At 48.2% G+C, this 26,283-nt stretch overlaps 1 protein-coding gene across 1 annotated transcript; it reads left to right on the top strand.

Moving 5' to 3' along the window:
- Positions 1-383: 383 nt before the first annotated feature.
- Positions 384-13,083, top strand: LOC119395802 (sulfotransferase 1C2A). Its single transcript, XM_037662810.2, has 2 exons — positions 384-591; positions 12,035-13,083. The coding sequence occupies exon 2, from the start codon at positions 12,072-12,074 to the stop codon at positions 13,053-13,055; it is 984 nt and encodes a 327-aa protein (XP_037518738.1). The 5' UTR covers positions 384-591; positions 12,035-12,071; the 3' UTR covers positions 13,056-13,083.
- The last annotated feature ends 13,200 nt before the right edge of the window (positions 13,084-26,283 follow it).

The raw sequence follows: 26,283 nt of genomic DNA, 5'->3' as shown, positions 1-26,283 counted from the left end.
CCTACAACGAAATTTTGTTGTTGCCGGTTCACATAATTACATTCCGATCACTGAGAACCTTATCAATAATAGCAGCACCTGCATCGTGTTCGCTTCGTAGGAAAATGAAAGCTTTCGTTTCAATCCCTGACATCAACTTTGTAGAAGTGTATGACAAGTGGTATTTTTGTTCATCGTGCTGGGTGATGAGAAAATTACTTCCTTATCGCAATTTTTCTCTATTCGGAACGCCGTAAAGTGAAGAGCAACCATCCACACACACACACACACACACACACACACACACACACACACACACACACACACACACACACACACACACACACACACACACACACACACACACACACACACACGCACGCACGCACGCACACACACGCACGCACGCACACACACACACACGCACGCGCACACACACACACACACTCACACACAGAGGTACTGCGTGGTGCCAAGGTATATAATAATCCCTCGAATTCATGGCATACTACTTCAGCGGAAATTCCGCAACACACCATACCATAGACCAAGAACAAGCGTTGGTTAATCTACTCATTTTACTGAGCAACTACGGCGTTCCTGACAATAACGGTGAGCATGGAAATAGTGTTCACAAGGGTGGACGCTCGGGCTTGTTAGTAGCACTTGGTAATAAACATTTAGCACAGACGCAATACAAGGACCAAAAAGTCGGGACACAACACAGGTGCTGCGCGTTGTCTCTGATTTTTCGTCCTCGTGTTGCTTCTGCGTTAAATATCATTACCATAGAAATAGTGGCCATAATTGTGAATTTTTGCGTCACTAGTTTTAGAGAACAATGAGTCGCATGCGGCGAATTACGTTTTTGCCAATCTAAACGATCCAGAAGTAAGCGGCGTCAAACGGGGGAAAACAAAGCCAATGCACCGCGTTCTCGAGTAATAAATGAAGTGCATGTATAACAAGCACGGCTTGAATGCGAGAGAACTATTTTAACGATGGTGGTAAAAAACATGGCTGATCCCTCCGTCATAGGAATCGGTATAACACGAAAGTGAAACGTGTCTTCACAGAAGTAGTGCTTATTGTGTAGTGATATATGAGAGCTTGTACAATGTATATTCGTGTTGGGCAGCTATAGCACCGTTTGACGTGGATGCACCCATGTTGACAGCACGTCTCTATCCCGATGACTAACGCCCATGATAATAATTAAACCGTTGTGGTAGCTGACGGTGTGAACATATATTTGGACACAGCGAATCGTGAATCCCGCGTAAGGATGATATCAACAAGCTCATAATCAACACTGGTACTCTTCAAAGCGTCGTCAATTAAGGAGAGAAACGGCACGGCGTGCGCTTTCTAGTAATGGGTAGCCGACGCCTGTGCTCATGAATACATAACACACACTGCGCTTCAGCAACACGGGAGGTAGAGGTTCGTAGCCTGAGCCGCAAACGCGTGCGTCCCGTTGGCCTCTGTCTCGCAGGCGCTGCTCTCGCTCCACCAAGGCACGACATTCGCCCGTCGAAATCGCGTTCTTTCTGCAACGCGTATTGCAGCAGTTTTGTTAGTCGGTGCTCTCGCAATTGAAGTAGTCGGTGGCGGAGAAATCCCGTTGGTGCACGTGGAAGCTGCACTACTTCGATGAGCCGACGCACGCTAACACGAAGCCAAAGGCAAAGAACGTAACTGCGTCGTCGGCAGAGCGTCGGGCGCTTGCCGTCGCGGCCGCAACGTCGTGGGTTCGATTCCCAGCGGGTTATGTTTTTCTTGGTTTTTTCCTTTCTCACCCGTTGGCGTCCATTTTATCAACGTCATATCCGTGAGGATGTACTTGGTGGACCCCGGCATAAAACACTTTCGTGTTAAAAAAACAAACAAAGCACATACGATGCAGAGAAGAAAAGGACAACACCACAACCCTAAACTTGCGACTACTTTACTGGAAAGCGATCCCATATGCTCATAATCACATCATTGCGCATGTCACTGCCTTAACGGTCATTATCAGCTTCTAAAACGCCATAGGAGAAATCCAGCTCTTTATGAGGTGGGAAGAGAGACGCTGAGCTCTCCTAACCTATGAATTACTTCAGCTTCGATTATTTCGCGAACGTGTTTGTGTCTATGCTTTCTGATTGCGTCAGATTTGTTAAAAAGTGGCCGACAAGCGCACCTGGGACAGTGTTGTGCAAGGAAGCCCTCTAGACATTTAAAAACCTATTGTTGGGCTCCCGAAACCTTTCATTAACACATCTATTAGTATGTCCGACTTAGTGTTTTCCACGACTAAGAAGTATATGATATAGTGCACCTTCAACACATTCGAAGAATGATCTCTGTGCTGTATGGCACATCTTTTTTGATTCTGAACATTCTCTGAAGTTTGAGTCAGTTTGCCTAGAGAGCATAATTTTTGGGGTGCCGAGACAACAGCATAGACATGCGATTTTTGAGCTGTCCTTTTACTGTTACAGAAGAACGTGTGAATATAAGGAGTTACTACTTCCCTATTAAAACAATCGGGATGTGGTTCAGTCAATCAATCAGTTAGTTATATTGTTACGCATGATCATAGTTGCAATGCATGAAATATACGCACAAGGGTCTCAGAATACTTGACTCCGCCAAGAAATGGTACAGTATCACTATCACAATCATTTATCAGCGTTGACCTCTATGCTAACTTTAAATTGACCAGCCATATTGCTCACATTAGAAAAATGACAGCATTCGGCATTCGCGCATTGCTTAAGGCGCGCTCATATTTTGCTCGTCAGGCACTTCTTTCACTTCGCTTTCCTACATTCGCATATCAGTTACGGCACCGCGTCATGGGGGAACACTTATCAGTGTCGTCTTTCATACCAACAACATCTACAAAATCGATATTTCCCATTGTTTTTAAATGTTCTCGCGACAGCAGCACCGCTGACATTCTTCGTCGCAACATCTTGACTCTTAACAACCTGTTTCGGTTTAATGTAATTATGTGGCTGTATAAACATAGTGAAATGCCAGTAAACAAGCGTGGTGCCTGGTAAAGAGGTTAAGTTCGTTGACTTCGTTTAAAAACCAGAAATGAAGATTTATTTGTGCTAATATATAAACACCTTTTGTGGCACCACTTGGACATGTTAGAAAGCACAGTATATATTTATTAGTGACAGCGGAAATGCGTATATCAGCAAAGAAAATGGTATTATCATTGGTGTATAAAACGTGGTTGGCCATGTTTATATTTATAATGTCAGGAAGGTCATTAATTTAAAGTATAAATGTAGTCGACCCAGCGGTGAGCCTTGGGGAATCCCTTAATTGTTTTAGTATAGAAGGGAATGAGCCTCATATGTGCACTGTGTGGCGTCTGTGCAGCAGGTGACTGCTTAAAAACTTGAGTTTAAAAACCAGAAATGTCATATGCTTCGAGTTTGTTACACCAAACGAGATAATTAATGGTTTCAAATGCCTTCGTGAAGTCCAAGGGACCGACCCAACTCTGCATCCTGAATCACCAGAGCTTTTGATATAGTCTGATATGGCAAGAAAGTTGGTAGGGAATGTAGGCGTAGGGAAAAAAGGTTTGATTGTTGAGGCGTTTATTGGACGGTAGTCGGCGACGATATGCAATGGCGACAGTCAAGGCAAAAACACGGACTCAGAGCGCGAGCGCGAAGAGCCAGAGGGGACGACCCACTAGAAGGCTATAGAGAGCGCAACCCATTACTCATTAAAGGCTTCGCTACAATTTCCCCGGGTACGAAAAGGGAGCCGTCCGGCGACCTAACAGCTCGTCACTATCAGTGGGTCATAGTAGGCCTTGAGGCGCTCCACGTTGACGATGTCGCGCCCTCGACGGCGCATGTCTGAAGATGGTTCGATGGGTTCGATCACGTAGTTGACCGGGGATGTGCGCTCGACGACCCGGTAGGGGCCTTCGTATTTCGGCAGTAGTTTTGTAGAGAGGCCAGTTGCAGTGGTAGGGACCGAAAGCCACACGAGCGCTCCAGGGAGGAACGTGGACTCAGAAGTGGTGGTTCCACCGCGAATGCTCTTCTGACGCTCTTGTTCCTGCGTTGTAAACGTCTTGGCAAGCTCGCTACACTCTTCCGCAAGCCTGGCTGTGTCAGATATCGGCGCACACTCAGTTGAATCCGGCTTGTATGGGAGTATCGTGTCGCTGGTGTGCGACGGGTGCCTTCCGTACAATAGGAAGAAAGGTGAAAAACCAGTAGTGCTTTGAGGGGCGGTATTATAGGCGTAGGTGACAAAGGGCAGAATGGCATCCCAATTTGTGTGATCGGCGGCGACGTACATTGAGAGCATGTCGCCGAGCGTGCGGTTAAAGCGTTCGGTGAGCCCATTCGTCTGCGGGTGGTAAGCAGTAGTTTTGCGGTGAACAGCACGGCACTCTTTTAGAATGGCTTCGACGACTTCCGATAAGAAGACACGGCCTCGATCGCTGAGAAGCTCCTGGGGTGGACCGTGACGCAGCATGAATCGGTGTAGCAGGAAGGAGGCAACATCGCGCGCTGTAGCCGCTGGGAGAGCGGCGGTTTCGGCGTATCGCGTTAGATGGTCAACAGCGACGATGGCCCAGCGGTTACCAGCCGATGTCAGAGGAAGTGGTCCGTACAAGTCGATGCCCACGCGCCCGAACGGACGGTTCGGGCAAGGTAATGGTTGTAGACCGGTGGGTGACACGTGCGTTGAAGGTTTTCGACGTTGGCAATCGAGGCAGGAGCGAACGAACTTCTGCACGTAGCGGTACATCCCTCGCCAGAAGTATCGTTGTCGAATGCGGTGGTAAGTTTTGGATACACCAGAGTGCGCGCATTGTGGATCAGAGTGGAAAGACTCGCATATTTCAGAACGCAGGCTGCGGGGTATCACAAGTAGCCACTGGCGGCCGTCGGCGTTGTAATTGCGTCGGTGCAGTAGGTCGTCACGAATGGTGAAATGGTGGGCTTGACGACGCAACGCGCGAGTGGTTGGTGTTGCCGACGGATCAGTGAGCAAGTCTATCAGCGAGGCGATCCATTTATCCTTGCGTTGTTCGGTAGCGATGGTGTGAACGTCGATGGAAGAAACAACATTGTTAGGTACCGAGCAGGGGGCATCGTAGTCAGGCAAGGGGGAGCGCGAGAGGGCGTCGGCGTCAGCATGCTGGCGTCCGTTGCGGTACAGCACGCGAATATCGTAGTCCTGTAGGCGAAGTGACCAGCGGGCGAGGCGGCCTGAGGGATCCTTCAATGACGACAACCAGCATAGTGCATGATGGTCGGTGATGACATCAAATGGGCGGCCATATAAATAGGGTCGGAACTTTGTAAGGGCCCATATGATCGCCAGGCATTCCTTTTCGGTGACGGTGTAATTGGTCTCGGCTTTAGTAAGCGTACGACTTGCATATGCCACGACGTATTCAGGGAACCCTGGTTTGCGCTGCGCAAGGACAGCGCCAAGGCCAACACCGCTGGCGTCTGTGTGTACCTCTGTAGGGGCCGTAGGGTCGTAGTGGCGTAGTATGGGAGGCGACGTCAACAAACGACGGAGCTTTGCGAAAGCGTCGTCGCACTCCGACGACCACGAATGGAGGGGCCCGTTATTTCCGAGGAGCTTCGTCAGCGGTGATATGATAGTCGCGAAGTTTCGAATGAAGCGCCGAAAGTAGGAACACAGTCCTACGAAACTGCGCAGTTCTTTAACGGACGTAGGTTTCGGGAACTCGGTCACGGCCCTAAGTTTGGCTGGATCGGGGAGAATTCCGTCCTTGAACACGACGTAGCCGAGTATTGTCAGCTGCCGTGCTGCAAATCGGCACTTCTTTAGATTCAGTTGCAGACCAGCGTCGCTCAAACGCGTCAACACATGCCGGAGGCGTTGAAGATGCGTGGAGAAGTCTGGAGCGAAAACGACGACGTCGTCGAGGTAGCACAAGCACGTGTGCCATTTCAGGTTGCGCAGAACAGTATCCATCATGCGCTCGAAGGTGGCGGGCGCATTACACAGCCCAAACGGCATGACGTTGAATTCGTACAAGCCGTCGGGCGTGACAAAGGCGGTCTTCGGTCGAGCGTCATCAGCCATAGGTACCTGCCAGTACCCTGAGCGCAAATCGATAGATGAAAAGAATTCTGCTCCTTGTAGGCTGTCAATCGCGTCGTCTATTCTCGGTAGTGGATACACGTCCTTACGAGTGATCTTATTGAGTCGTCGGTAGTCCACACAGAACCGCACAGAACCGTCCTTCTTCGCAACAAGTACGACAGGAGACGCCCAGGGGCTGTTAGATGGTCGAATGACATCGCGTCGAAGCATGTCGTCGACTTGCTCGTTGATTACGCGGTGTTCTGTGGGAGATACGCGATATGGACGTTGCCGCAGTGGTGGTTGGGCGCCAGTGTCGATGCGATGCGTAACGGTGGACGTGCGGCCGAGAGAAGTTTGAGCAATATCGAAATAAGCGCGAAATTCTTCCAAGAGGTCCAGAAGCTGGGAACGCTGGACCGGCGTAAGGTTCTCAGCAATGGAAGAAGCAAATACATCAGCGGGCGATGAACCAGACGTGGTAACAGAACTGAGCGTGCCGGAACTGGGGCAGTGCGTGCCATCTGGTTCGTCCATCACTTGTGCGTCTTCGAGGGGTTCCACGCTGCCGAGACATTCTCCTCGCACCAACGTAACACTGTACGGAGATGGGTTGATAACAAAAAAACGCCAGGCCTGCGCGGAAAGCGCAGCACAGTCACAGCGAAAGCTGGAAGAGCGGCTTTTCTAGAGCCCGTTATAAACTCTCCTGTGGCTACTAATACAGGTATATTAGCAACGTACCCACTACGCCACAAAGCGTAATTTTTGGGAAGTTGGGAAGCACCCAGCACGACATTATTCGTTGTTCTGCGAAGAAGCGAGGTACCATATGTAAGCGATTATGTGCAGTTTGTTGATGCGGCGGTTGATGACGATGAATAATTATGGTTGCGCCCTTTGTAATGGGTTGGAAGCTTTAAACGACCCACTAGTTACGTAATGCATATTGTGTGACGCCCGGTCGTTATTTAACTGTCCCACCACGCTTTATAACACACTTTAACCGGAGAAACGTAGAGCGAGAGAGAGAGAGAATTGACTTTATTGAGACCCTGAGGAAATGGATCATGGGAGCCTTATGGGCTTCCTTGGCAACCAACAGAAGTGCACTTGCGAGGAAGCCACTACGCTATAAATCATTGTAATTTTTTAGAAGTAGGGCAGTAGGCACTGTGCCATTTTTCGTCATTCTACAGACAGCCGTGGTACCTGCTAAACGCATGTAAGGCATTATGCGCACTTTGTTGATGATGTGCGTGATGACGATGAAGAATTATGGCAGAGCTCTTTGTAATGGGTTGGAAGCATTCAACAACCTACTCGTTGCGCAATTCGCATTGTGTGACGCCTGGTTACAGAATTCGCGTTGTGCGACGCTTGGTGCTTATTCTACTCTTTTACCACGCTATATTGCATATGCTAATGTGGTTCCTTCCCGACATGAAGCCTGTATAGGACCTTTTTGCAAAGCAGTTTCAAGCACCGGCATGGCTCAGAGGTTGAATACTGGGTTCCCACGCAGAGGGCCCAGGTTCGAACCTCGTTCCATCCTGGAATTTTTTTCTTATTTAGTTTTTTTTCTTATTTCGAGCGATACTGGTTACGGACACCGGCGGCGGCGGCGGCGGCGGCGGCGGCAGCGGCGGCGGCGGCGGCGGCGGCGGCGGCGGCGGCGGCGGACAACTACGGCACCAAAAACGGCCGGTGAAATGATCTCATAACAGCTTTCGCTGTAAAATTGACGTGCTGCCCTGAGTGACTTGCACGGTGGCGAAGGGCACCAGCAAGCCTTTTCTCGTGCAAACACGGTCGGATGGCGAGAGGAGCGCGACGGTGTCAGAGAGACTGGCGCAGTAGACGGACACCGCCGTTGACGAGTATGCAGGCAGTTTGGTGTCGTCTTTGACGAGTACCTTGCTCACAGACGATGGACTGTCAGCCGGCGTCAGATCAGAGAATGGTGAGAGCTCTATTTCGGCGGGTGCGCAATGAATCACGGCGTCGTGGTGGGAGAGAAAATGCCATCCTAGGATGACGTCGTGAGAGCATGCTGGAATTATGATCAATTCGACGGCGTACAGAGCATCCTTAATCATGACGCGGGCTGTGCACACCGCTGTAGGGTGAATACTTTGGGCGCTGGCCGTACGGAGGGAGAGCCCGGGAAGTGGCGTCGTCACTTTTCGCAGTAGTCGGCTAAGTTTGGCGTCAATAACGGATACGGCGGCTCCAGTGTCAATAAGGGCAGATGCGCGCACACCGTCCACAAACACGTCTAACACGTTCGATGGGCTTCGCTGAGGGCTTTCGCAGTTCGATAGCGTCGCAGCCCTTGCCTCGTGGACTGCGACGACTAGTTTTCCTGGTCACGTGGGACCGGCCGTGGGCGCATCGGTGACAGTGATCGGCGTCGTGGTGACGGCGAACGGTGGGTAGATGGAGCTGGGCGAGACGACGGTGACATAGGCGGCGGTGAATCGTAATACGGGCGGCTTGACTGGCTGGGGATGGCTGAGGCTACACGAGGCGGCTGCACGCGATTGCAATAGCGGGCGACATGACCGGCGCAACCACACGCGAAGCAGATCGGGCGGTTGTCAGAAGTGCGCCATCGGTTCGCCGGGGTAGGCCCCATCCATGGAGCAGGGCGCGATGGACGAGGCGTCTGCTGATACGACTGCATGATGGGCTGCATCGGTGGCCTAGGTATGGCGTCGGCAAACGCAGCCGGCCCACTCGCTTCGAAGGCTTGAGGTCTGGCGACGGCTTCGGCATAAGTAAGTGGGGCAGCCACAGGAATCGCTAGGGGTGACCTGGCTACAACCTGCGCGTAACTGAGCGGCGCAGGTGCCGGAGGGGGCTGGTGGTATTCCGGCATGACCTCCGCGATTTCCTGCTGAATAGCGCGGCGTAAGGGAGCCAGCAGCGTGGTCGACGGCTGTTCAACATGCTGCGGGTGAGGGAAGGCCAGTAGGGAGAACTGGCGGGCAATTTCCTCGCGCACGAATGACTTGATCTCGGCGAGCAAGGCGGACTGATCAGAAATGGCCGACAAGCCTGCGAGATCGGCGTCGCGTGATGGAGGTCGACGGGTCAGCAGTCGCTGCCGGCGCAGCTCCTCGTAGCTTTGGCAGAGCGTGATCACCTCGGCCACAGTACGAGGGTTCTTGGCGAGCAGCATAGTGAAGGCATCGTCGTCGATGCCTTTCAGAACGTGGCGGATCTTGTCAGACTCAGGCATGGCCGCGTCAGCCTTCTTGCACAAGTCCAGGACGTCTTCTATGTAGCTCGTAAAAGACTCACCGGTCTGCTGAGCTCGTTCACGTAAACGTTGTTCGGCTTGTAGTTTACGAACGGCAGGGCGGCCAAAGACATCGATGATGGCGGTCTTGAAAGCAGACCACGTGGGGAACTCGGTGGTGTGGTTGTTGTACCAGAGGCCCGCCACACCCGCGAGGTAGAAAACCAGGTTGCTGAGTTTGCCTGCCTCGTCCCATTTGTTTGGTACGCTCACACGCTCGTACATCGCAAGCCAGTCCTCAACATCGGTCCCATCCGCGCCGGTAAAGATAGGAGGGTCGCGGATGCGGGGGACACCGGGGCATGCGGTCGTTGTGGAAGGAGACGTTTGCTGAGCAGCGTCTTGAGGCATGGTAGTTGGTAGGGTACGGGATCTCAGCTCCAAGGGCATCGAATAGGAGCACAGCACTCTCCACCAATTTGTTGAGGCGTTTATTGGACGGTAGTCGGCGACGATATGCAATGGCGACAGTCAAGGCAAAAACACGGACTCAGAGCGCGAGCGCGAAGAGCCAGAGGGGACGACCCACTAGAAGGCTATAGAGAGCGCAACCCATTACTCATTAAAGGCTTCGCTACATGATAAATAAAATAGGGAAATGATGAAACGCACCCTTTCCTCGCAGTCACTTGAACCACGTCGCAAGACGTCGTCTCATTTCTTCATAAGATATTCAATCATTCATTTCTAGGTGTTGCTTTTGAAATAAAATTTAGGCTGGTCACGACTCGTCAACAATGTAAAAATAAAGGTAGCAAAGTCCATCGGCACGTTCAACCAATCCCGTAATTTTTTAACACCCTAGTTAAAGGGAAAATTTATTCTCATTTCTGTCACTGCTTGTTAGTGTGGGGAGCAGGAATTAAGACTGACCATGAAGTACTTTCTCAATTACAAATAATTACATTACATCCCCAAGCAGACATTGTTGATAAACCACCACTCATATGAAAGTATGGAATTCTTTATTAACGAACTTGGGTTGTCGATGTACAGAGCGGTCCATTGTTTAAAGGAACACAGGAGAAGGTGACTCGGCGCCACCGTCGGCCAGCGGTTGCAATGGATTTCGCGAAGACGCAGAGAGCACCGTGCGTGATGCTCTTTGGTCGCATGAACGGTTCGCTTCGTGACGATTGGAAGTGCGCCAAGAGAATGTACTGGTTGACGAAACAGCACCGCTCACAGCGCCAAACTCACTGTGGCGGCGCTGCGATGTTCCTTTTAAGATTGGACCGCTGTGTACAGTCGCGGTAAGAACTCTAGAGACCACGGGAACGCGTGGCGAACAGCACCGTGGCGCTTTCTGACGGCTTTCTGCGAAGCTCGAGAGCGCGTACCGCGAAAGCGCATCCTTGTTTATCTTTCGCCTGCTCGTTCGCTCACTTCGAGTGCGCGCACACCGGATCCTCACAGAAAGCTCAAGGGTGCCACTTGTGGTCGAGTATGGCGAGTATAGAAGACTCTTTTTAAATGCGAATGCATTTCTTAGTCGGGCTATGTCAGGCGTCCGGTGTTGTCCGCGGCACCCTCTCCCATAGCAACAGCTGCGGGCGCGCGCGCTTATCCTCGCCCCTAGCAACCGGAGCATGTGGTGCGAGAGAGTGTAGGAGAGGGTAGGTGCAGTGCTTCGCCGCTCCTTCTCTCGCCGTTCGCTCTCTCTCCTCCCTGCGCCCCACTCTCCCGTCTGCTCGCGCCTCACTCTCGACCGTTCGCTGGCTGGGTGCCTCTCAAGAACATCCGGAAATGTGCGCTCGAGACGTCGCTGTGAAACGCCAACGCCGAGCCGAGAACGCTGGCGCCCCACTCTCCCGTCCGCTCGCGCCTCACTCTCGACCGTTCGCTGGCTGGGCGCCTCTCAAGGCGATGGCAGAAGTTGGTGAAGGCGAATGTCTGACGGCAACGGTACCCTCTCTCGGCGCAAGAAATGCATTCGCACTTCCTCACGATTCCCTTCGGGGAGGTGGGGGCATTTTGTTGCCAGGTCGCTTCACGTTGCTTGTGATCTTATTACGAGCTGGAAGCTGACCAATAAATCCTCGCACACTACCTATAATACGATCCCACACTACGCGACGCCAGCTTGCAACAAAACGAGTGTTCCACACTCGCCGTCAAGACTGGGAGCGCCGCTGGCTAACACTTCGAGGATTACACGAACAAAAGTACCAAATAAAGTGGATGGGAAAGCGACCGCCGCTGTAGCGTAATTGGTCGAGCATCGGACGCATCATCCGAAGGCTGTGTGTTTGGTCCGTACTGCGGCGAGTTGATTTTTCATGCACTTTCATTCATTTTCATTTATGTCATATTTACTATACTACAGTTAAAACATACAAGTAATGTCCTCTATAGCTTTCTTAGCTTCGTCTGTTTGTTTCATTATGCTCGTAAATTGTCATACTCAAGTACACAATATGGCATGCGGGAACGTACATTTTTCTATATAAATATGTAGTACAGATTTCTTGTTTCGTGATTCTACATGGAAGTTGTGGGCCGTATAATTTTTTATAAAAACGTTTGAACAATAAATTCCTTCACACTTCTGGCACAGATATGCCTTTGTAAGGTTTTATAAGAGAGCTTACTAAAATAGCGTCTAAATTATTGCTCATAGACCATCCATTAAACATTTCGTTTCAATTTCAGATCTCCATCAACCTTCGTTTGCTTGGAAAGGACCGTAATGCCTTATAACACACCTGATATCACGCCACGTCTGAGACCTTTCTGCCAGGTCATTGATGGTGTCAAGCGTTGCCCGCTGATCACGAAAGAACGACTTGACGACATTATGAAATTTGCACCTCAGGAAGGTGACGTACTGCAGCTGTCGTACCCAAAGACAGGGGCGCATTGGATTCAGTTCACTGTGCAGGCCATCATACAGGGAGGCGAAGTAGTTGAGAGTTACGACGATTTTACGGCAGTGACCTGCTTTCTCGACTACGTCGGCTTACAAGACTGGAAGCGCCTTTCTTCGACACCTCTGGGCTTGTATATGTCCCACGTTCTCCCTCCGCTGAAAAATTTGAATTCAGAAGCAAAGTATATTTACATAGCTCGAAACCCATGGGACTGCTGCGTCTCCTTCTATCACATGGTGAAGGAGCTTGACATCTACTCCTTCAAGGAGGGATCTTTTGACGACTTCTTTGAGTGTTTTATTGAAGGGGATTTCGGCTATGGCGATTACTTCGAGCACCTGCTTTACGGATACGGACTGAGAAACAGGCCCAACGTGCTGTTTCTCACCTACGAAGAAATGAAGACAGATAGCCGAGGCACGGTGCTGCGCATTGCACATTTCATCGGAAAGCATTACGCGAAAGAATTGGAAGAGAACACTGAACTACTGGAAAATTTGCTCAGCAAGCTAACAGTGGAACGTACAAAGGGCATCTTGGTGCTCAACCTGGCTGGTCATAAGAACCCAAAGATCGATGCCAAGATCAAGGAGCGCAATTTGACGGCGTCCGTAGGCTTTGGGGGATGTCGCACTAGGCTTCCGTTTGTGAGAAAGGGTGAAATTGGTGGCTGGAAAGACTATTTTAGCTCAGAGCAACTAGTGCGCATGGAAGAGACAATTGTACGCAAGACCTCTGGCTCGGACGTAATGGACATCTGGGCTAATGTGCGTGAAGAAGCGCGCCGCCTATCCATAAATTGACCTTGTGCTCGCTCCATAACGAACCATGTAGGAGGAAAGAATAAAATTAAATAAGTAAGGCAAACAATGTACGATTTAATCTGAGGTAATAAAAACTGAACATGTAACCAGGATACAGAATGTTTTCCATCAACAGAATTGTCGTCAAAAATGATACCCTTAGATAAGCCTACATTCACTCATACATTACAATGCCAGCTCTTCAACTACTAATGAAGAAAAGAAGATGAACAACAAGGAGGCGACAGACATCTTGAACATATGCTCAAGGTACACGTCTTTTTATCAATGAACCAAACATTTGTTCATTTTGGAAAGCATGATTACAACAAAAAGAATACGCGGAAGAAGATCTTAAGCTGAGGAGACCGTAGCACGACGCTCAGTACATGATTAGTGGATACAAGTTAGGAAATTTTCAAAGTAATACAGAAATATTTAAACCAACGGAAGCAAGGGGTACTTAAGAGAATTACACAGAAAAATATCGCCAATTATTTAGATGCATTATTACCCAAAGCCTATAGTGCGCAAAAGCGTATTGTAATGAAATGAATGTTTAATAATGCAATATAAATTCACTCTAAAACTTAAAATATGTGGAGAAAGTTAATATCAGTAGTACCAGTCATTGTGATAATTAAAAAAAAGCACTTGAAAGAAAAAAAAAGCGATACAAACAAGAAAAGAACAGAGTAGATATAAAAAAGAAATTACATGAGAATCATTTGGTTGCAAGATGAGCCTTGTGTGTTTTGTAAACGTTGTAGCCGATGACGTTGCTTTACGTTGTAGGAGTGATAAATTCACATTTAAACAGCGCGGAATGATGCGGGATTTTCAAATAATCAGAGAGCTTTCAGAAGCTAGAAGATATTTTTCGGCTCAAAGCGAATAAAGCGGAAATTCTTCGAGGAGCCAAAGGAAATAAAATTGTGGGTGAGCTCATTGTTAATAAACCTCAAAAGCATATTTAGTTGAGTGCCAATAAATATTAGTTGTCAGCAGTTTAATATTCATACGTATGATCATAATGTGGCCTCGACTAACGTAAGACATTATGCACAGAGCTTGGTTTTGTGCGTGCTGAAAAGATAATACGTGGCACCGATTGGTGTTGCTATAAGCGACTACACCATAATCGGTATTACTTTGAATGAATGCACAATAAAACGAAATTACAGTAGGGGCAGATAACCAATGTATAGTTTTTGAGTGCCCTTATACCGAAAGAAGTTCATTTTTTAACTTCTGTAAAATGCTCGTAAAACTTTAGTTGTTGATATATATCAAGAAATGAGGCACATTCACAAGTCGAAATGAAATGCGAGCTGACGGTAGCCCAGGTAACACTAGTATTATTCTTGCAGGACACGGCGAAAGGAAATTTTTGGTTCGATTTAAAGTCGAATGATTACTGCGGCACCAATTAGCAATCTTACTTGGTGCAGTGTTATATTTGTTGGTTGACGATGTTAAAGATATATACGAGTCTGGGATAGTTGTGGCATATACATGCATTATCACGGCGAAGCGTGTTGCTGAAAGACGTTTACTCGCAGTATGAATAATAATGGTCTCAAGATGGAGTCCTGCGACGCGCCTCCTGACAACGGAGTGAACAGTTTACTGCCACGCACCTTTATTGCTTTGTTTTGATGCATGCGGGTCCGATGCACAAAAGCGGTTAGCAACGCTTGCGGCAGACCGCGCCGCAATGTTTGGCAAGCTTCGCGATTGTTTCAGATCATTTTGTTAAGATTAAGCACAGGAGGGGAATAGTCAGGCATATGTGAGAGCTTACACGAGCACCAGCGAAAACGTAAGAATGTCCCATGAGTGATGTATAAAACACGACGTGCTCCCCCTATGATCAGATTACTCGACGACCGATGACTGTTCTCGCCGCTATCAGTATACAGCGCGAATTGCTTGTACCACGACTTCACAGTTTAATAAAAATAGTTCCGTATTTCCCAGTGTTGCTGCAACGTCATCACCGACACAACAACATCAGATTTTTACCAAACTAAATGAAATGAGTGCTTACGACACTATCTCATGTTTTCATTTACATTAATAGACTAAGAAAGCATGACTTAGGGTAAACAGTCCTACGAATCAACAAAACCAACTGTTTTTCATGGCATGCACAACAGTAAACATGCAGGACAACGTTAGTGAATGTACGTTAGTTCAAGGGTTTCAGGATTTCTCTTCTCATTATTATCTTTGCGTTGAAAGTGGTCTGCAGCTGCAGAAGTAAGACCGTCTACTGGCTGTTCCAAAGAAACAATTTATGGTTTTTTGACAGATGTTGTTAGTTGGTCTTTGGGTTAGGCACTACCCAAAGACCGTCTACTGGCTTTTCCAAAGAAACAATTTATGGTTTTTTGACGGAAGTTGGTAACTGGTCTTTGGGTGAGGCACTACAACGTAACTTCAAAGAATGTTATGTAACTTATCTTAACTTCTAGGTCGTTGCTAGGCTTTAGCTAGGTGATGCTTGGTTTTTTCTGCGTTGATTCTCAGCCCAGAGCGGTTCGAGTTTAACCACAGACAGCCACAGACACGATACGGATATTGAAACTCCAGAGACAGAAACTCGCGTGGAAACTGAGCTTTCGTACCTCTCATACACAGACACGACACGGATGTCCAAACTCAAGGGATAGAAACTTGCGCTGAAACTAAGCGTTTGCACCTCCCACAGATCTACGGAAGGTGGTCGTTGGCGTAGGCCTTCCATCACTTCGGGGTCTTCTCGCAGCCGCCGTTGCCTTTCCCGTTCCCTAGTGCTGGGCTAACTTTTGCCTTTTTCCTTTTACAGCGAAAGCTGTTATGAGATCATTTCACCGGCCGTTTTTGGAGCCGTAGTTGTCCGCCGCCGCCGCCGCCGGTGTCCGTAACCACTATCGCTCGAAATAAGAAAAAAAAAACGAAATAAGAAAAAAATTCCAGGATGGAACGAGGTTCGAACCTGGGCCCTCAGCGTGGGAGCCCAGTATTCAACCTCTGAGCCAGCCGGTGCTTGAAACTGCTTTGCAAAAAGGTCCTATACAGGCTTCATGTCGGGAAGGAACCACATTACCATATGCAATATAGCGTGGTAGAAGAGTAACATAAACACCGAGCGTCGCACAACGCGAATTGTGTAATCAGGCGTCACACAATGCGAATTGCGCAACGAGAAGGTTGTTGAATGCTTCCAACCCATTACAAAGGGCTCCGCCATAATTCCTCATCGTCATCAGGCACAGCATCAACAAAGTGCGCATAATGCCTTACATGCGTTTAGCAGGTACCACGGCTCTCCGTAGAATGACGAAAAATGGCATAATGCCTGCTTTCCTACTTCTCAAAAATTGCAATGATTTATAGCATAGTAGGTTGCTCGCAAGTGCACTTGTATTAGTTGCCAAGGAAGCCCATAAGCGCATGATCCATTTCCTCGGGGTCTCAGTAAAGTTCTTCGCCCCCCCCCTCTCTCTCTCCCACGTCAACGTATGATATACAGTATGGCGGGAGAGGGACATAGCGACCGGGCGTCACCTAATGCAAATTACATAACTGGTGGGCCGTTTAAAGCTTCCAACCTATTACAAAGGGTTGAGCCATAATTCTTCATCGTCATCAGTCGTCGCGTCAACAAAGTGCACATTATGCTTACAAACGTGTAGCTGGTGCCTTGCTTCTCCGCAGAATGACGGATAATGGCTTAGTAGGTGCTTCCGAACTTCACAAAAATTGTGATTTATGGCGTAGTGGGTACCTTGCTAGTGTACTTGTATTAGTAGCCCCAAGAGAGCTTACAACGGTGCTTTAGAAACGCCGCTCTTCCAGCTTTCGCTGTGACTGTGCTGCGGTTTCAGCACAGGCCTGGGGGTTTTTAGTAGACCAGAGGTCAGTAGTGAGACTTACCCAATTTCTGTGGCACATATCCGTTTTTGATTATGATAGTTTCCTGATAGGCTGCACAAATTGCTCTGGCACATACCCGTTTCTTGGGCTAACTGTTGCCTTCTTCACGAGGGATATCAAGAAACCCGGTGCCTGGTTGAAATATTTCAAGGCTTTTCAAGCTGCGCAGAAACTACGTTGGATCGCTGACTGCTCATCGACTTGTGTTTCTGCGGGGCGCTGCAAACCATTCTGCGAAACGGATATAACCTGGACACTTCGTGCATCCTCGTAGTCGGCAGCAGCGGCGGCACAGCGAACGTACGACTGATTGCAACTGTGCTTTTTCGCAGATATCAAGAAACCCGGTGCCTGGTTGAAATATTTCAAGGCTTTTCAAGCTGCGCAGAAACTACGTTGGATCGCTGACTGCTCATCGACTTGTGTTTCTGCGGGGCGCTGCAAACCATTCTGCGAAACGGATATAACCTGGACACTTCGTGCATCCTCGTAGTCGGCAGCAGCGGCGGCACGGCGAACGTACGACTGATTGCAACTGTGCTTTTTCGCAGATATCAAGAAACCCGGTGCCTGGTTGAAATATTTCAAGGCTTTTCAAGCTGCGCAGAAACTACGTTGGATCGCTGACTGCTCATCGACTTGTGTTTCTGTGGGGCGCTGCAAACCATTCTGCGAAACGGATATAACCTGGACACTTCGTGCATCCTCGTAGTCGGCAGCAGCGGCGGCACGGCGAACGTACGACTGATTGCAACTGTGCTTTTTCGCAGATATCAAGAAACCCGGTGCCTGGTTGAAATATTTCAAGGCTTTTCAAGCTGCGCAGAAACTACGTTGGATCGCTGACTGCTCATCGACTTGTGTTTCTGCGGGGCGCTGCAAACCATTCTGCGAAACGGATATAACCTGGACACTTCGTGCATCCTCGTAGTCGGCAGCAGCGGCGGCACAGCGAACGTACGACTGATTGCAACTGTGCTTTTTCGCAGGTTGGTAGCTCACTTCAGAGCGTTCCTCTTAAATTTGTGCCACTGCTGTTGCTGCTGCTGCTGCCACCATTGCAATTGTTGCCTTTGGTGTCGCGACGCGTTTCGTCAGACTGTGCAGTAATGTCTGTGAAAGATGTTTGTCTCTCTTGTAAAAACGGTTTTGACTCACCTGATCTGGCAGTTCAGTGCGCGGAATGTTCTGCTTTTTACCATTTCGGAGCCTGCTCGAGCCTCACAGAAAAACAATACAGAAGTAAAAGCATTGCAGCTAGACAGAAGTGGGCGTGTCCTACGTGTAAGGCTGCAAAAATAAACGAAGCGGCTCCGACGGATACGGCTGCGATGAATGAAATGGCTGAGATCAAACTACTTTTGTGTAACATAAACCAGAAACTTGATGGCTTGATGCCATTGAGGGAGACTGTATCAAACATCGAAAGGGCGGTTCAGATGATGTCTGAAAAGTATGATGAGCTTCTAGAGCGATTGGAAAAGCAGGAAACGCAGACTAAGGCCATTCAAAAGCGAATCGACGCCATTGAAACGCAATGTCAAAAAAGTTCAGATGAGAAGAACGTGCTGCAAACGGAACTGAATGACCTTGAGTGGCGAAACAGAAAGCTAAATTTGGAATTTCACGGAATCCAGGTAACTGAAAGTGAGAACGTACTGCAGAAGGTGAACAACTTGGCTGACGTGATGAGTCTGCCAAAACTCTCAGAACTAGAAGTTGCTGCTATCCATCGCTTGCAAGCGAGACCAGGAAAAATACCAGGCATAATCGTGAGGTACACCAGACAGGCACTTAGGGACCAGTGGCTGGAAAACCGGCACAAATTGAGAGAAAATAATTGTAGAGTGACTGTGTTGGAAAACTTGACCAGTCACAACAGACAGTTGCTTAATGTCGCGAAAGAATGGGCAAAAGACAATGGCTTTCAGTATGCGTGGCACAGGAACGGAAAGGTCTTCGTGCGCAGGGTCAATGGCGAGCGCGCTATCCTTGTGCGAAACGCGAACGACTTTCCCGCATAATGTTTTTCTGGTCAACTGCGAACAGTTGCAAATCTCTCGTGATGGATGAAACAAATAATCCTGTATTTCTTTCGCAAGAACTAAATATTATCGGCTGCACTGAACACAAAAAATCTTTGAAATGTTTGCATTTAAATGTTCGTTCTCTTAAAAATAAACTAGACGACCTTCAAATTTTCACCCATGCATTTTCATTCTTGTTCGACGCCATACTACTTACTGAAACGTGGCGCAAAGATAAGGATGAGGCGCTCCTTTTCACTTCTTATCAGTCTTTTTGTTTAAATCGCCCAACGCGTCGTGGGGGCGGTGTCATGTTGCTGTTGAAGGAAGGCACGCAATGTGAACTGCTTCCTGAATTTTGTGTTACATGTGATGATTTTGAAATGCTTACAGTTCGATCCGGTAAATATCTTTTTTCCGTGTGTTATAGGCCACCAGACAGACAGCTTGACGGCTTCTTTTGTTTCTATGAGAAGCTTTTACGTTTTTCTTCAGACAATGCGTATTTTTTCGTATCGGGAGGGGACTTTAACATTGATATGTTATGCAACTCTGCACCACAACAAACTATGAATGCAATTATTGTATCAAATGGCTTTAAAAATGCTATTAGTTCACCGACCAGGATTACAGAAAACAGTGCAACTTTACTATATATGTTCATTACAAATGTCAACGATAATAACATCTTTGCAGGCGTTTTGTCTGAGGATATCAGCGATCATCTTCCTATCATCCTCTTTATTAAAAAAAGCACCTTGCGAGAACGTAAAATACAGACGGTAACTATCCAAGATATCTCTGAATCTAGCCTAGAAGCTTTTAGAAATGAATTGCTTAGTAGTAGCCTTACTGAGATCCTTTCGATAAAAAACGTAGAGCAAGCCTACAATACATTCTTAGACAAAATCTTAGATATTTACAAACGCTGTTTCCCCGAAAAACAAGTTCGTTTCAATAAGAAAACCCGTAAGCCATGGATGACCAGGGACTTGCTTAACAAAATTAAACATAAAAATGAACTTTATCACAAGTTTCTTGTAAATAGAAATTCTGATATTTTAAAAGAGTATAAGGTCTACAGAAATCGGTTAAATAAGGAAATTAGCAAGCGCAGATCGCACTACATACATACTGAAATAGAAGCCAGCGAAGATAAGACTCGCGCCTTATGGACAAAGCTGAACTTATTTCTGAACCGGGGTACAACACGGGCAAGTGTAGGGAATCTGACTATCAACGGGCGCAACGTATCAGGAGCTGAACTTGCAAATATATTCAACGACTACTTAGTCAATAATACACATAATGAAGTGTCTAGTGATTTTATTCAATTTCTACCTGATCAGAACTCATCCTCCATATTTTGTGAGCCTGTAGTGGACGAAGATGTTTATTCCGTTTTTTCGCAACTTAGAAACACTTCATCCCGTGATGTTGATGGTATGCAGATTAGACCCATTAAATATGCCCTAGGTATCCTTGTCCCTTTTATCCCTTACATATTCAATCTCTGTTTGTCAAGTGCAATGTTTCCCGAAAGAATGCAGATAGCAAAAGTTAGTGTTTTGTTTAAAAAAGGCGACAAAAATGATATTCGAAACTACAGACCCATATCTATTCTGCCAGTAGTTTCGAAAGGGTTAGAAAAACTTATGCATCGTCAACTGTACCAATTCTTAGAAAAACACAACGTGATTTCCCCAACTCAGTTTGGTTTCAGAAAACACCGATCAACGGAAATGGCATTAATAGAGCAAAAGGAGTTCATATGATCTGAGTTTGAAAACAGACATGCCGTTCTCGGTATGTTTGTTGATTTCAGCAAGGCCTTTGATAACATTCAGCATTCTACGTTGTTTGAAAAGTTACAATGTTATGGAATTCATGGTCATCCAATGGACTTAATAAAAAGTTACCTTAAATATCACAAACAGGTAGTTGAAGTAGATAGAAAGTTCTCGGAGCTTAAGCGTATTACAAAGGGTGTGCCCCAGGGAAGTATCCTTGGACCCCTTCTTTTTATAGTCTACATAAATGATTTAGTTCGAATTTATCCGGATGCTAAATACGTCTTATATGCCGATGATGTCAGCATATTTATTTCAGCTGAAGACAGTATCACGCTTGAAGAAAAAATGAACCACTTTCTTGTGAAACTAAAACTCTGGTCATGCTGTAATAATTTAAGCATAAACACAAGTAAAACAAAGGCGATACTATTTCGGCCAAAAAACAAGCCTGTGAACGACAACCTGCATCTTAAGTATGGCGATACTCATATTGAGCTAGTAAACTGTATAAAAATTCTTGGAGTTACATTTTCTAGCAATATGCTGTGGAATGAACATGTTGACAGTGTGCTGGGGCAGTTATCGCGCGTAGTGGCTATGGTGTACAGTGGCAAAACGGTGCTACCATACAGGGTAAAGCTCTTGCTTTATAAATCTCTTTTCTATTCACATCTTACGTATTGCTTTTTGGTATGGGGGACTACAACAAACACGAACTTGCAAAAACTGTACCTGATGCAAAAGAAATATATTAGAATCATTTTCAACTTACCGTATGATGCTCACACTAGCGAACTGTTTCGACAGGCTGGGATACTACCCGTCCATCACCTCTACGATTTTAAGTTAGCATTGGCGATCAGGCGTGAAGCGAAAGAAAGTCGATATTTTTTGCATGATCTCTCAAAACTACAGCCAAATACTACATTGTTCGACACACGAAGTAAGGAAACATGGAAAATAAAAACTTCCAAAACAAACTACTCCAAATATAAGTTATCCTACATAGTTCCTACGTTACTTAATAAATATGTGAAAGCTGGCATAGATTTCCTACACTGTACACAGAACCAATTGCGCGAAATACACATGTTCAGTTTTTGATCCTCTGCAATTGCTATATTGTTACTAGTGCTGTTATTTTTCTTTTTTGGAATTTGGGCTTCGTTTGTTTTGTTGCATGTTATTTGAGTTTGTACTGCTGACTGTTGCCACTGCTGTCGTGTTCAAAGGTGGCTGTGGGCCCTTGTCAAGCTGCCTCTTTCGGAGAGCAGCTTTTACCTGCAGCTATCCTTCATCAAATGTATTGATGAGAAATAAACATTATTATTAATATTATTATTATTAATATTATTATTATTATTATTATTATTATTATTATTATTATTATTATTATTATTATTATTATTATTATTATATTTAGTGGACCAGTGGTGAGCAGTGGGATTTGCCCAATTTCTGTGACGCATACCTGACAGACCACAGAGAATAAGCCACACAGGATAGGCCGCACAAATTACGACTGGTTTGAAGAGCCCCGCTGTTAAAAATTCCGCAGATCCGCGGGTCCCCGATAGGGGTTCCCGCGAAAGCTCCTCAGGATCAAATAAAGTTCATTGTCTGTCTGTCTGTCTGTCCCACGCATTGTGGGTATTGGTTCCATGCGAAGCAGTGAGCGAGTACCTGTCTATGCTGCATTTTCTGGATTTGAGCCAAGCGTTACGAGGTGGATCGACTGTTTCTGTAAATGGAGTAGTTTTGTACACGTTGTGGGCTTACCAGGCACGTCTACTGCACTGGCGTTTAAAGAATAACTTACTGTGTGACGCAACCTCTGCGCTCACGTTAGAACACGGACGCCAGTTTTGTCGAAAGGAAGTGGAGGCTACGGTGAGATGACAGGAATATTGCCACGCGCGCTTCCTTTTTATCAAAGTAGTCTGTTGCGCGCGTACCCGCTGCCTTGCGCAATCCACGCCCTAATGTCTGGGAACCATCCAGATTATGTTAGAATCTTCTTATAGGCTTGAGCGCGAAAACGCGAACAGGTGGGGTTATTCTCAATCTAACGCGGCCAACAGCGATAAGGCTGGAATGTTCGATGCCGCATGTATAAATGCCGATGCGCCTTGATGCAGATCAGTCTTTCTGACGGCCGACGCTCTGTTCGCCGCTATCGGAGTACAGTGTGTATTGCTGTAGTTTGAGCTTCCGCTTCGCGGCCACAAGTTTGTCCAAATAAAGAGTTTCATTTTGGACACGCCGACTGCAGCCTTCGTTGACGTCCCGACCCCGTGACATCTGGTGGAGGTACTGCTTCATCACCTGGACGCCACCGTGGAGCGCTGACCCAAGCCCAAGCCGCGAAGAAGACGACGCTAAAGACAACCCGGATCGTCGAACTAGCCGCCGGCAGAAAGGACTACAGCAAGAGTACGGGCTCCTTCCCGAAAACACCAGGCAGCCCAAGGCTGTCACATCAACCACCGAGACGATGACAGCCCCTCTGCCGCCTACAACCGTCGTGATACAGCATCCAAGGGAGCCACCGACATTCTCTGGATCGTCGTTTGAAGACCCGGAGAGCTGGCTGGAGACGTACGATCGAGTCGCCACCTTGAACTATTGGGACTCGGAAGAGAAGCTGCGCCACGTGTACTTCTGCTTAGAAAAGGCCGCGAAGACGTGGTTTCGGAAGCGCGAATCGACCCTTCAAACCTGGGACCTCTTTCGTACGCAAGGAAAAGGCCGCTGCTTTTCTGGAGACAAGTGCGTAGCTACCCGATGAGACCGTCACCATCTACACGGAAAAGAGGACGCGAGTTTTCCGCCTGGCCGATGCTGCCATGCCTGTGGAGAAAAACGTCCGCTTCCTTATGTGGGGAGTGAAGCAAGACCTCTTTGCAGGATTGGTGCGGAACCCACCACAAACAGTCACCGAATTTCTAACGGAGGCTACAACAATTGAAAAATCACTCGAGATGCGGACGAAACAATACAACCGCTCAACCCTGTCTACAGGCTACACCGAAGCGCACTCGCTAGGCACAGACGATCTACGGGAAACCACCAGAGCGATCATGCGGGAGGAGCTGCGCAAGCTGTTACCTTGAGCTCAGCCTCGAGTGAATTCGATCGCGACATGGTCAGCGGGGAAGTCCGGCAATCGCTGCAGCAGCCCGCCGCAACGCCCCCCCCCCCTCCACGCCTAAGTCAAGACGCCGCACAGCCGCAGTATCGTCGCCAGATGCCGCCGCCATCACTGACGCCACACCATCCGCCTGTCAGCCAGCGCTACACCCTGAGGAAGACCGACGTTTGGCGCTCTCCGACCACCGCCCACTCTGCTACCATTGCAGAGAAGCTGGCCACACCTACCTCCGCTGCCAGTACCGACAGATGGGACTACGTGGGTTCGCCATCGACGTGCCGCGTCCACAGTAGGATGAACGAACACGGGACATCACCGACGATCTCGCAGGAGCACGATGACCCCCCCCCCCCCCCCCCCCCCCCCGAGGACTTTCCTGATCGCCATCGCCAGGCTCTACGTCTCCCCCCAACACCGACCATACACTGGCCCAACCCGGTGCCGGTCACCTTGCCCGTATCCGGAAAACTAAGCGCAGCAACCGATGGAGGCGCGGTTGCTGTACGACGAATACCGAAGATCCTCCGCCGCCGACGACGACGCCGCTATGAAATCTTAACAACACGACGCAAACCAGACTGAGCCCTGACGACGAAACCTCGAGGCCTGAAGAAGACCTGTCGACGCGAGGTAGAAGCAGCGGGACAAGCCGACCTGGCCATGCCCTGACGCCGCGACTTAACCGCAACGCAAAACGACTAACTAGCGACCTCGACATACTATTCGACGGCCACAGCGTCACCGCTCTCGTCGACACTGGAGCTAACTATTCCGTCGTCAGTGAACCGTTCGCCACAATGTTGAAGAAAGTTAGGACTGCTTGGCAAGGCTCCGAAATCTGGACCACTGGAGGTCATCTAATAACGCCGGCTGGAGTCTGCACCGCAAGAGTCACCATCAATAACCGGACTTATGCTGCGAGATTTGTAATCTTACAGCATTGCTCCAGGGATGTGATACCTGGGATGGACTTCCTAAGTCACCACAGCGCCTTCATTGATCTGAGGTCTGATTCAATAACACTAACCTAAAAAAAGCGCTGCCTCCCCTCACGACGCTAGGGAACCACGCAATGAATGTGATAGAACATCACGTCACGGTCCCGCCACTCTCCAGCGTCATCATTTCCATCGGCACCAAAGAAACCGCACACTGAAGGCGTCATCGAGGGCGATCAGTACCTGCTTCTGAACCATCATATTTACGTCGCAAGGGGCGTAGGCGAGCTGCGTGATGGCAAAGCAAAGGTAGTGCTGACAAACTTCAGCCACGAATATAGGCACTTAAACATTGGTACGATGGTCGCCTACATCGACGAGTACGTGGACGCCAGCAATGATTTCGCCCTCTTTGATGCTACCGAACCTTGCTCGACGGATAGAGGTGCCAAACCAGATTTCGACGTCAACCCGAGCCTCCCGAAGCACAAGACCAGCTCAAAGCCCTGCTCCTGCAGTTCAAGGACAGCTTCTCGTCGTCGTCAAGAATTCGACAGAGCCCAGTCGCGAAACATCGCATCATGACAGAAGAAAGTGCCAGAACAATCCGTCAGAGCCCGTACCGAGTTTCGACGCGAGAACGCAAGGCCGCTAAGAAACAGGTCGACGAAATGCTACGCGACGACCACGTCCAGCCTACTCTGGTCATTCGCCAAGTCTGTACATCTTCTTCCGTGAAAGGGACATCAGGTCTTTTGTCAAACCACATGAACCTGAACAGGTCACGGTCCTCTTTTCGTATCTCGACTTTCAAGAACGCCTTCTCGATGTCTGCTGTCATTGGAACCAAATAACATCTGAAACGGAGGAGAACCTGCAGTAGGTCCGGGTTTAGGTTCGGTCCAGTTTCAAGGCAACTGGTCAGAGATTTCTCTCCTTTAGCGTGAGTCGACGCATCAAAGACCACGCGGAGATTGGTGGTGAGTGAGTCCGCTCGAATGACCTCCCTGTGTGGCATGTAGTACGCAGGGCCATCCATTGCTTCGTTGTCAAGTACAACTTCAGCATGGCCGGAAACAATGTACTGATGAATCGCTGTAGCATACTTCTCGAGCAATCCTTCTGGCTTCGAGATACGTTTAACCAGATTTCGTAGTCGGGTAATAGCGACGCTGTAGTAGTCTTGTAGCAGCTCTATATCCGGGTGTTTGCGTGGAACGACTACTTGGTACCGTTTTCCGATCTTTGTCATCTTACTCTCGAAAACGGACAAGGTGTCTGCGTGCCCGTGAGTTGCTTCCGTTGGTGCGTTTTCCATAGCACGGCCGCTACATAAAGAAAACAGGTGCGGCCTGCTGCGTGGCTTCGAAACGGCGTCCCGGGCCTAGTTCTCCCTGC

The sequence above is a fragment of the Rhipicephalus sanguineus genome, chromosome 6, assembly GCF_013339695.2.
Source record: "Rhipicephalus sanguineus isolate Rsan-2018 chromosome 6, BIME_Rsan_1.4, whole genome shotgun sequence".
In the NCBI taxonomy this organism is placed as follows: domain Eukaryota; kingdom Metazoa; phylum Arthropoda; class Arachnida; order Ixodida; family Ixodidae; genus Rhipicephalus; species Rhipicephalus sanguineus.
This window is presented reverse-complemented; position numbering and strand designations above follow the sequence as displayed.